General features: G+C 40.7%; 1 protein-coding gene across 2 annotated transcripts in view; it reads right to left on the bottom strand.

Moving 5' to 3' along the window:
* Nucleotides 1-12,428, bottom strand: part of Sec5 (secretory 5) — a 51,476-nt gene that overhangs the window by 36,235 nt on the left and 2,813 nt on the right. For both annotated transcript variants that reach the window (XM_070530761.1, XM_070530762.1), the window contains exons 5-11: nucleotides 9,055-9,098; nucleotides 7,541-7,610; nucleotides 6,894-7,018; nucleotides 6,726-6,803; nucleotides 6,471-6,616; nucleotides 817-898; nucleotides 632-734 (exon numbers count right to left, since the gene is read on the bottom strand). In XM_070530761.1, the coding sequence (XP_070386862.1) occupies nucleotides 632-734; nucleotides 817-898; nucleotides 6,471-6,616; nucleotides 6,726-6,803; nucleotides 6,894-7,018; nucleotides 7,541-7,610; nucleotides 9,055-9,098 (648 nt within the window). The remainder of the gene's footprint in view (nucleotides 1-631; nucleotides 735-816; nucleotides 899-6,470; nucleotides 6,617-6,725; nucleotides 6,804-6,893; nucleotides 7,019-7,540; nucleotides 7,611-9,054; nucleotides 9,099-12,428) is intronic.

Raw genomic sequence — 12,428 nt, forward strand, 5'->3', positions numbered from 1 at the left:
GGCTGCAGCGGCCGCATTCCAATAGGCGTGGAAAGAAAAAATGCTTGTGCACCCTGCTTTGGGTGCATAATAAAGAATTTCAGCTGGTTGAAATTACTAAGGAGGCCTCCTCTACAGTATCACTAATAACTCACCTTGCAGTTTCAGAACATTAAATGCCATAATTTAATTACATTTTCTAATGATATAGCCTCCAGCTAGCCAATATGCAAAGTGAATAAGCACTAATATGAAATAAAAAAGGAAAGAGGAAACAAATTTTAAAGGATATCAATGCTGCTGGAGCTGCAAAATGTCACATTACCAAATGAAACCAAATGACAGGATTAAAACAAAACTATAGTATAAAAGTAACAAATACTAATCAGGTTAGGTAAGACATGACAAGAAAAAAAAAAGAGAGTGACTGCATTCAATTAGCAGGTTAACAGCTGAATGACATTTCGAAGATCACACTGGTTCATAAATGTCAGTTAACCATTGACTGAGTGACTGCACCTCCTTTCTTCAACTATCAAGCTGAAACAGAACCCATCTTTAAAGTTGGCCCAACATGTTTATCATGAGTGCCAGTGTCTCCATTCCAAGCACAATAACACATGTATACATACTTCATCCGCTTGAATCTCACCTAATCAAACGCTTCTGCTCGTCTACTGGCATGGGTAGCTGCTTGAGACTGTTCATGAGCGAAGTGCGAAATCGCTGCACTCTCTGCTCCACGTCGTTAAATACTGAAGCAGAGAATAAAGAACAAAGCCACAGCTGTATCAAGAAATACACCATAGAAGTGTTAACAAATATAAATGGCCGCACCTTTGCGAAACACAGCAACCTCGGTGTCCTGGAATAGGGACTTTGCTCGGTTGTAGTCATTGATAACAATGTCATAGTCTCCCTAGTTAAAGTGAAAAAAATAAATAAATAATTATACTGAAATAAAAGGGCGCTGGGAGAGGAAAGGTCACCTTGATGGTGAAAGCTTTTAGTCTAGCTGACACCCTGTAGCTTTCAATTTCCATCTCAATACCAAATACTTGTGCATCATAAAATTTACGAAAGAAGACACCTGACAACAGTAACAAGTTATGGGCAATATAGTTCAGATTAGGATCACAATCATTTAAACACCGTTTGTATCTGTATTTGAGCAGCAGGGACACAAATCATTGTTGTAGCAACCATAGGTCATAGTGTCCATGCTTAAAAGATGGCTTTCCTGGGCTATGGCATGTAGAAAATGGATAAAATGCACCATTTTCATGATTAAGCACGTGAATCTGAAGTGACAAACTGATGGGATTATTGAAATTGCCATATGTGTAGATTAAATACAGCATCACATAAGAGCTCTTCAGAGAAGTTTTGGCAGATGTGTGCGATTAAATATCTATATGCTTTATGGTCTAAACATGAAGTGTGGCACTGTTAGCTACACCTCATAGGCGATAAAAAGAAGTTCAGAATGATGTTCACCAATGCCTGGCTGCATGCTCAGGCTGCAAGAAAACACTTCATCATAGCTTTGTCTTCTGTGAGAAGCTATAGATGGCTATACGCAATGCGCTGTGCACAGAGTAAAAGGGTATTAGCGTGCCTGTTAACTTTTAGGCACAGTTTATTTGGCCCTAAATACATTTTCATGGAAGAGATATCCTTCTTGAAAAGCTTGCAGTCCTTCATACGCAATGCATTGTGGCATCAAGAGTACCGGAGAACTGGAAGAATGCCAACATTATAAGAATCCATAAGAAGGGAGAGGTTAAATAATTGAAGAATTATAGGCCCATTGGCTTGCTTTTAGTATTGTATAAAATATTCACAAAGATAATTTCCAATTAAGTCAGGGCAACACTTGACTTCAATCAGCCAGAGAACAGGCTGGCCTCAGGAAGGGATATTCTATAATGGATCACATCCATGTCATCAATCAGGTAATCAAGAAATCTGCTGCGTACAATCAACCTCTCCATACGGCTCTCATAGTTTATGAAAAGGCATTTAATTCAGTTGAGATACCAGCAGTCATAGAGGCATTGCGCAATCAAGGAGTACATGAGGCTTACGTGAATATCATCAGAAATATATAAAGATTCCACATATACCTTGATTCTCCACAAGAAAAATAGAAAGTTACCCATCAAGAAAGAGGTCGGGCAAGGAGACAATTTCTCCAATGCTATTCACTGCACGCTTAAAAGAAGTATTCAAGTTATTAGAGTGGGAAGGCTTAGGTGTGAGGATCAACGACGAATATCTTGGCAACCTTCGGTTAGCAGATGACATTGTGCTGTTCAGCAACACTAGGGATGACTTACAACAAATGATTGAGGACCCTAACCAAGAAAGTGTAAGAGTGGGGTTGAAGGTTAATATACAGCAGAAAAAGATAATGATGACAGCCTTGCAAGGGAACAAGAATTCAGGATCGCCATTCAGCCTCTAGAGTCTGCACAGGAGCATGTTTAGTTTATCTAGTTATTTTACTCCCAGGGGACCCTGATTATGACAAGGAAACTTACAAAAAAACAAAAGTGGGTTGGAGTGCATATGGCAGGCATTACCAAATCCTGACTGGAAGCTTACCAGATTCATTGAAAAGTGTACAATCATTGCATTCTGCTGGTGCTAACATACGGGGCAGAAACTTGGAGGTTAACAAAGAAACTTGAGAACAAGTTAAGAGGAAGCTTTAGCTTGGGCTCAACTGCGATGCTGCCTATTCAAACACCAGTTTCTGAGATAACCACTTGGTCGATTCTAATGAAATTTGTTGCATTTGAGAGAGAAAGTTCAATTTATTGACTGTTGGAAGCGGAATTTCGATTTAGAGCCTGAACTTGTTTATACGTATTTTCAAAAATTGGCAAGATTGAAAAATATAGAAGCACAAAAGTTACAAATTTGTAGCTCTGCCTCAATAAATATTGCAATTCAGTAAACTGCATCTGTTAGAGCATCCAAAGCGGACAAATTTGACATGTCAATTTGTATCTTACGTGAATTTCTTACATTGTTTACACGGGTTTTACAAAGGTTGTACAAGCATGTTAGTGGTTTATTTGAGAGCCATGTATAATACACCAATTTTGTCTGCTTTTGATGTACTATTAGGTGCACTTTACAGAATTGTGATCTTTTTTCCTTGCTGAGCTACACAGTTGTAAACATGCGAGTTTCATTTTCTGAAAATTAGCGATTTTCCCCAATTTTTATTAAAAACTTCACTACCTAAATGAAAAATACGCCAGCAACAATCACTAGATTATAACTTTTTCTTTCAAATGCAACAAAGCTTATCAATTTTGGTGCAGCAGTTGCCGAGAAAAAATTATTTCTCCTTTCCCATATATATTTCGATAGGAGCCCCCAAGCTAAAGCTTCCTCTTAAGGACAGCACAAAGGGCGATGGAATAAAAAATGTTAGGCATAATGTTAAGAGACAGGAAGAGAGCGGTGTGGATCAGAGAGCAAACGGGGATAGCTGATATTTTAGTTGACATTTAAGAGAAAAAAATGGAGCTGGGCAGGCCATGTAATGCGTAGGGCAGATAACCGGTGGATCATTACAGTTACAGAATGGGTGCCAAGGGAAAGGAGTGCAGTCCAGGACGGCAGAAAACTAGGTGGAGTGGTGAAATTAGGAAATCTGCAGGTGCAAGTTGGAATCAGATAGCACAAGACAGGGATAATTGAAGCTTGGGAGAGGCCTTCACCCTGCAGTGGACATAAAAATAGGCTGATGATGACATCATCATCTATCAGTGACACGAAGATGTAATAATCGAGGATATTATTCCTGATGAGCCCTCTGGTTCTGACAGTCTGTGCTTGGTTTAAATAAGGGCTGGGGGGGGGGGGGTGGAATAAAAAATAAAGAAAGAAAAAATGCTCATAACCATCTAGCTCCGCATTAAAAATTTTTGAAATATTCAAACACATTTGGAGGCTCATTGGCTGCCCGCATATTCAATGTCAATAAAACCTGCTCAATTTGAACAGTGTTCAAACTTTCAGCTTTCTTACGTAGCCCATGCAACATGAAAAAGCAGTCACAGCAGCTACAAGTGACCAGACATAAATATTTAAAATAGACTCCATAGGTGCAATACACATTATATGCACACTGACAAAAGTTGCATAAACTATAATTTTTAGTGAAGCATACAACCAGCAGTAGACTACCGCCTGAATAAGTTCATGTCACAAGCCATATCCAAATATGTCGCTGGTCTTTCTAGCACAAGAGAAATGAGAAAGCTATGAACTGCATTTATGCAAGCAGCAACACATTAACCTCCTGAAACTTCTTGTCTGCACTCAAGGACATCAGCTGTTAAGCTTTTTCTTTAAAAGAATTAAAGCCATAACCAAAAAAATCCCACTTTGACTTATTTGATCTTTTTGCTTCACTGGTGCTTGTATAAATTGGGACTTATACTTGAGACTTCAGTAATTTCTCTGGCCCTGAACTTGGTACCAATAGCATGACAGTAGCAGGCTCTTATAGTAAGCGATGACATTCTCTCAAGAACTTCTTTACAATGTGCACAACATTGTACTGATCTGCTACAGTATTAACTGTTAATAAAGGGAAAAAGAGACATCCATCCAATCATAGCAATTGCTACAAAGGAAACCCATACGGGTTCCTCGAATGAAAAGCCCCGCAGTTAAAGAAAAATTTGTCCTGGCCCGCGACTCGAACCCGGGTCCACCGCCTTTTTGGGGCAGCAGCATCAATTGCATCAATTACTACGATTGGGTGGATGTCTCATTTTCGCTTTATTAATTACTTCCCTCCGCTTTGCGGGTTTCCGCAGAACTATTACGTCAGTATTCCCCGCTGTGGCCTTTGAAACACATGCACAGATGTCAGCAATCTCAGAGTCTTTGTCGGGCACATAACCCCACACAAATTACCAAGTGACAATGCCACGCAATAGCACAGTGGTAAGTGCGTTAAGCTTGCTGACTGCATACAGAGGCATGAGTTATAACCCTATTGGTGGTAGTGCTGTGCACAATGTTTTCTTCTTCTTGGTCCTATGGCGAGGGTGAAGCTGACAATGAGAAGATGGTCAGGTAATAGTGATGATGACAGCCATCGTCATTGGCATAATGGAAAGGAGAGATAGGCAGACTGACACGGCAAACCCAGTTTCAAGCTCTGAACCGCTGTCACAGTAAATGACTCTGAAATATAACATATCAAATGCTGCAAGCTGTTCCAATCCTGGATGCAGTATCACTCAATCACTTAATCTTTATCTAGTCCCCAAGGGAGAAACACGCAGCCGGGAATAAGCTGCTTAGGAACAACTCAACAAAGCACAGTCTTGTATTTTATGGGTTTCGCGAGATTACACGGCCCAAAATCCAAGCTGGCTTTAGCCAACTTAACAAAAACCTGCAACCCGATCAAGTGAACCTTACTGTGGGTCTGCCATGAGTACAAATGGAAGCTACTGTGACAAACTCTAAGCAGGTTTCACAAGATAATTACTACCGACCACATCCCATGCTAAAGGAAAACTAAAAATTAAATTATGGGGTTTTACGTGCCAAAACCACTTTCTGATTATGAGGCACAGCGTAGTGGAGGACTCCGGAAATTTCAACCACCTGGGATTCTTTAACATGCACCTAAATCTAAGTACATGGGTGTTTTCAGCCACGTATTTGCGTACATGCATATACATGCCACGTACATGCGTATTTCAGCCATTTTAAGAGTGAAGGGCCTCTGGTTCACTTCAAATGCAATGTACTGCTTCCTTATCAATAAACAATTAACTAAACTGATGGAAAACTAGTAAAAATCACTCATATTATGGGTAGCAAGTACAGAAATTTCAATGGGATGCTTCCACCAATCTTTCCTTTCAGCGAATTCTGTGGCCTACAAAGCGCCCTTTTACAGGGAGAGCGATTTTCTTTTTTTTTTGCATTCTAGAAATGTAATTTATTAATATAGTTAAACTTCATATTTACTGCCCTCTTGAAATTGATATGTTGCCATTATTTTGTAAGGTAGTCTGTCCCAGCTCGAACAAAAGCAGTGGGCAGCTAGCACAAGGTCTAGTATGTTCCCCGTATCCTCTAGCGAAAAAAGTTTTCTGACATTTATTAACTCATTACTATGAGTGATTCATTGCAAATATATCAGGCAAAAGGGAGGCCTTCAAGTCTGCACGTTATTTACAGCAAATCAACCCCCTGGTGGCCGAAAATACTAACATAATCCCAACAGATGCCATTTTCTCTCACATAAATGGGATCATCTATTCGAAAGATATATGATAAGCAAGAGGAGGAGGTTTTATAATCAATAGAGCAAGCAAGAAACACAGGCAGAACATAAAATCTATAAATGGTAAATGAAGCATTAACACAAAAGGTTTTTACAAAACTACAAAAGAGAAAGGAAAAGTGGATGCAATAGCTGGCAAGCAGCTTAAGTTGCATACCTTTTGAATGTTCTTCTCAATCGTGACAGGAAGGTTGAAAAGAAACCTAAACTTCTGCAATATTCCAAGGGCATTGCGTGTTGAATCCGCTTGATCTTTTCTGGCCAAGATGGATTCAAAGATGTTTTCTGCCTCATTTTTGGATCCTTTAATTTAAATATTAAGGTAACATAAGCCACTTAAATAAAAAGCAATTTGAATCTTGCCAATAGCAGACATCAACGAAAAACGAAAGCAAGCCAAAGTTATACCCACTTGTCACAGCTTCATAAAGCTTTTCAGTCAAGTCAGACCCCATCTCTTGCTTATCTTTCTCCATGGCCTTCTGAAGCTCTAAAAGTGTTTAGTTGAAGAAGAAAAATATGAGATGTAAACATAAAAACACAATTTCTTAATTCAATTACACAATTTTAAGGTACCCACCATGAAGGACATCCAGACAAACAACAATGGCATTGACATTTGACTTCAGAAATGATGAAGGACCTTCCTGGAGCTGGCCAACTTTTCGCTTTAAGCTTAGCAGCCCAGCTTTCAGGTCACTGAAACTGTAAAGAAAATAGAAGACCAAGGCAAAAACAATAAAACTAAGTTTCCATCGCTTCCTCCTCAGAAAGAGAAGTGTACACATCTGAATCCTTCTACAGCTTCAACTACAGCCTTTGAAAAACCTGCCTAGAGCTCAAAGCTGCTAACAAATGCTGCTTGTTCAACACATGCTCAAAGGACAGCTTGTATTGTGCGATGTACTGCACACGAGACGGACAGTGCTACTGGCACGTCTGACTCTTGCCAATCGAGGACATGTGTGGCATTAATGCACAAATCCATTTTCGAGCCATGTGAACACTGTCCCCTGTATTTCCATGCAGAGCTGTCGATACAGGGTTAGTGTGCAACGAAGCAAAGAACTGCACCACAAGAAGTTCTTGTAGGGGCTTGACCTTTTAGCAGCACACTCAGAAGCAAACCTGCGGCTCCTAGCAACTGATGCAAGTTCGCTCTGCAATAAACCACCCACACACTGTAGACAAGACCATACAGTGAAACAACCACAGGCAAAGCCTCACCTTGTGCTGTTGTAATTCTCCAAGAGGTAGCACGCAGGGTTGAAGTTCTCAGAAAGCAAATTTCCTGAACCTTGAAGTACGTACAAGCAATGAAAAGAATAAGAAAGTTCCCTATATTGGTCACTTAAAAAATTGTTCCACCTGGTGTATGACTCCTTTTTCCCATATTTTTAGAAGGGCAGCCCACCCCTTTATACATGGTCATCATCGACTTGGTGCAGCCATGTGCCATGCAAAAGCAACTTTTTCACAGACTTACTACATGTGTAACAATGCAGGGTAAACCTGTCGAAAAACTCATATGCACCGTAACTCCCATATCCAATCATCCCACATGAAACATATGAGACCACAAAAAAAAAAAGACCTTTCTTGGAATATGTTATACAGGATTATTGGATATGATAGTGATGGGGCATATGAGCTTTTTCGATAGGGAATGAGCAAGGATTACCCGGCTTGCTAGCGCTAGTAGTTCTACAGCCAGTAAGACGAACTGTGACCTGCAGCTGAACAGTACAAATGACTTGAATGGGTACGCTGCCTCATCAAGTAGCAATATATACCTCCTACAATGTATGCACCATACTCAATGAAAGTAATGACAGGTATGCAATGTTCAGTAATCAGGCATGCTTATAGTTTACCATTGATTAGGCATATTTTTAAAGACAGAATTATTTCATTTTTTAGAAAACAGCTTCAAGGCTACCAAAGCTGAAGCTTCTTTCCCCTGGATTTAAAGAAAGGGTGTATTAAGCATGAAACACTTCTTGCCCTCATTGTATACAGCTTGATAGGAGCAATTCACAATACCGGAAAAGGCATGACAATTCCAATAAGAATCCAAATAAATGTCAATAGAGTCCAATGTAAATTATGGGTTCACCACATGGCAATGAAAAATTTTGAAAATATATAAATGAAACTTTGCTCACAGACACTACTGAGGAGTCTAAACCAGGCACTTGCAGCCGAGCACAGCTGAGAGCCAGACACACCAACCACAGAGCTATCACTCAAGTTGAATGTTTTATTGTTGGTAGGATTATGGCAATGTGCATGACAGAGGCTCGGAGTGAGACATTGTATGTGCATGTATTTTGAGGCCACTACAAGGTAGCGTGCTCCATCAGCTATAGCAATAGCCACTGGGATACAAACCTCGCCATTTCATATGTGTGCATGCAATACAGCAAGGACTCCCAAGAGAGAAAGTTTCCTAATCAAATTATTCACCTAGCGCACTGCATGATATGGGAGGCAGGACTCTTAGTCCAGTCCCAGCTGTTTCATCCATAACCACAACATTGCACAGACATCTTGACATGAACAGGCTAGGCGGCCATCATGTAGAAGTAGGCATGAAATATGACATGCTGCTGATTATAATCAAATAAAGAAGCAGTTCATGATTACACTTACTTCCATTTATGTAAGAAGACTGACTTTATTTTAACATTTATAAAGTGCTTTGTGAGAGCAAAAGAAAAAAAACTGCAATAATAAAGTACCTTCTGGGAACAGCTGTCTAAGTTCTTCCTCTGGGAACCGTTTCCTGAAAAATAATACAGTATGATTTTGTAATTTTACTATGTCTTAGGGTAGAGATGTGCAAATATCAGCTTTCAATATGAATCAAATGCTCCCATTTTTAATAAAGTATTTCATTGGAGAAATGGATTTGCAGCAGCTAGTAATGTTTGGCTGTGTCCAAGCATACAGTGTTGTTATAACGCAACTTACTTCCGTGGAAAGGGGGCCATGCACATATTATGATATGTGCATATTAGTGGCATGAGGGCCAAGATTCGCCGAAGATCAAATACGCATGTCATGGATGCCTGCTACTGGCCTCTTCAAGGGCCAGCTTTTAAGCCAATTTTAGCCAGAAACACTTGCCAACAGCTGCTTTCTAGAGCGAAATATATGGTACAGGAGACATTACTGCTGTACAGAAGCAGCACTTGCTGAAGGAACTTGAACATTTGCTTTCCTTGTGTGCAATGCATGAATTACAAATGTTTCACTTTTGGGATGTCTCTAGATTTATCATCTTGATTGATACAAATACCTTTTCTTTCTCCATTGGTAGAGCTCCCCGCGTTTGAAACACTAACATGATGTGCATTGCTGAACTTCCAACAGTCACCTCACATTAATTGAAACTCCTAGGAACCACAGGTTCATTCTTGAATCAATAAATGTTTGAATTATCTAAACTGAATTATAATATTGCCCAAAACAAAATTTTGAGTTATTGTACACACTGCATACTGAAAACAATGTCAAGCAAAGTACAAGAGTGAGTGAGTGGCCACTGCCAGGTTTCATAGTGAAGAGATAGACCCAGCGCATACACATCTAGAATATCAAGGCTGTGTATACATGAGCACCATCTTGTAGTTGTCCCTGTCATCATACACAGCCGTCTTATTATTAAACTGCAGCTAAGGCAAAAATCTGGACTGGCTGAGTGCCCAATTTATGTGACATATTCACAGAACAGGAACACAAAATGCAAAATAGTACGCAGGGCAGATACTGACATCTGTTGACTTGCTACACGAACATGCAGCACATAGCAACAACAGTAGCAGTGATGATCAAAAGAAACCAAACCACTCATTTCACATGCAGGGTGTCTACCAAGTTGACATTTTCAAATTCCCTGAGTGATGCAGAACTATGTTCTATGTCAAGACTGGCTGAAACCATATCGCCCGATGCTGTCACTCTCTAGTAAGCATGCGAAAGCATTAAAAAACTACTTATCCCATTTGAATACTAAAGAGCAGAGTTTGTTAGTCAAAAAGAGAATAGAAGGGATAGGTTAGCAAAATGCACAGCAAATTTCTTTGAAAGAAAATGGCAAATCGAGTCGGACATTCTCAAATACGAATAAAAAGGAGATGCATACAGAAGCAAATATTTTCGAATATGAGCTATTTCTATCAAATGATAGCAAGCTCAGTGGTATTAGGCCCGAACGTTGTCACAATTGAGATTCTCTCTCAACAGCTCGTAAGTCAACCTCAACTGTCCTGACATACTCTCAGCCCGTGCACGACACCTCAGTGTTGCGTTTCACTGCTTTGAAGAGCTTATTTTCATTCGGATGAGGGACACCTGCATCTCGGCATTAGCTAACACTTTGTTTTTTCAGCTAAAGCTCCTTCAAAACGGCGGCAGCACGCTTCCTTTTCCGTTCATTCCTCAATGCGTAGGTCCTTTCTGTTCTTGTCCTCCTTCCGCCACTCCTTCGCCCCACAGACCACTTGAAGCATTATCTTGGTAAGTTGCACAGTCCACGTCCGATTTTTTTAACTCCCTGGGGCCTCGAAAACGTCAGAAAAATCGACCAGTTGGGAAAAATAAATGCATGTCATTTACTGCCCTTAAGGGCTCAACCCACCACAGGCACATTCGAAAACGCTCTGAAGACCTGCCGGTACACGTATTAGGCATATCGGTGCTCGTATCCTGACAGGAAATACCGGGTGCACGCATGTGTAATTAAGGAATACATACTGTGTCCCATGGAAATAGCCCCTTCCCACACTTGTCATGCTTCCCTGCAACACTTTAACGTATGCTTCACCAAGTAACATTTTTGTACGAAGGCGAAGCTGACTTTCGGGAACCGGCATTATGCAATGCACCGTGCTTTCCAAGCTTCTAATATAACCGCGAGGACCACAAAGGCGGAGTCTGTGCCATTGCTGACAGAAGCGAATTCTTTCAATAAAGAACACGGCATCCAACGGCAAGAAGCTTCATAGCGAACGCCGAAGCAGCTAGGCCTAGCGTTGCCGCCATGGTGACTACGACTGCCAGCGGATCTGCGTGCGAGTGCGCCGGTTCCAGGCGGCGAGGTAATCAAAACGGCAGCAGTGGTGGCTTTGATTAACGCCGTTTCGGACCTGCGGTCACGGCAAAACCTCCAGAAAACAGGACGGCGAAGAGTTCTTACACCCGAAATTTAAGATGTTCTGATCCACTGACTTTATGGGGTACGTGGTGGTGCCGCGAAGCCGTGCAAATTATTGGGAATCTGGAAAGTTAGTCGTTGGCATTACACTGGCAACTCTTTCAGCCGACGACAGGACGTCAAAGACGATTCATTACGATTCCTGTCTGTTACTCGAGCGAGCATTACCTCGACTTTCGACCCTTTCAATAAAATTACAGCTAATTTTCCCTGATAAAAGCACAAATTCCCTGAGTTTTTCCAGACTACTCAAAATCCCAGAGAATTCCCGGTTTTCCCGGTTGGTAGACACCCTGACATGAGTTTAACGGAGCCTCAGAACAGGGAAAATTGCTTTTATAAAGAAAATAAATGAAGGTGCTTGCATAGTCACAAGCTACAGGAAGCATGACGTATTGTTTGGTTTCATTTACAATTAATTGCTGCCAGTCCTGGTGTCACAATATACCATATACATGTGCAATAAAGCTGTGAATGTCTGCACCCATCCTGTTTATTTCATGCTTCCTGTCTTGTCGCTCAGTAGCAGCAAAATTCCAAATCTAAAGAAAAAAGATAATAACAGGTATAAGCACCTTGAGGTGATGACAGTGATTAACCATTTGACTGCCACTACAGAGTATACTTGTTTTGTGTATTCAGTGCACATACTGCCTCTGCAGCTGCAACTTATGTGAAAAAGAACTCTGCACATCAGTTATGCCATCTACTGAAATGGCATCTGACCACACAAAACTTAGGTAGAGTGCATATCTCATGGCTCCGTCACTCTGTCTTGGCAGTGCAGGCATGGCAAAATAGGTCCATCTGAACATTGACAGATGTGGGAACTTATCTGATGAATTCTGAATCAGGAGAAAGCAAGGATGAAGAATCTGCCTCTACGTAGCATGAAAT

This window comes from Dermacentor albipictus, chromosome 1 (genome assembly GCF_038994185.2).
Source record: "Dermacentor albipictus isolate Rhodes 1998 colony chromosome 1, USDA_Dalb.pri_finalv2, whole genome shotgun sequence".
Lineage (NCBI taxonomy): Eukaryota > Metazoa > Arthropoda > Arachnida > Ixodida > Ixodidae > Dermacentor > Dermacentor albipictus.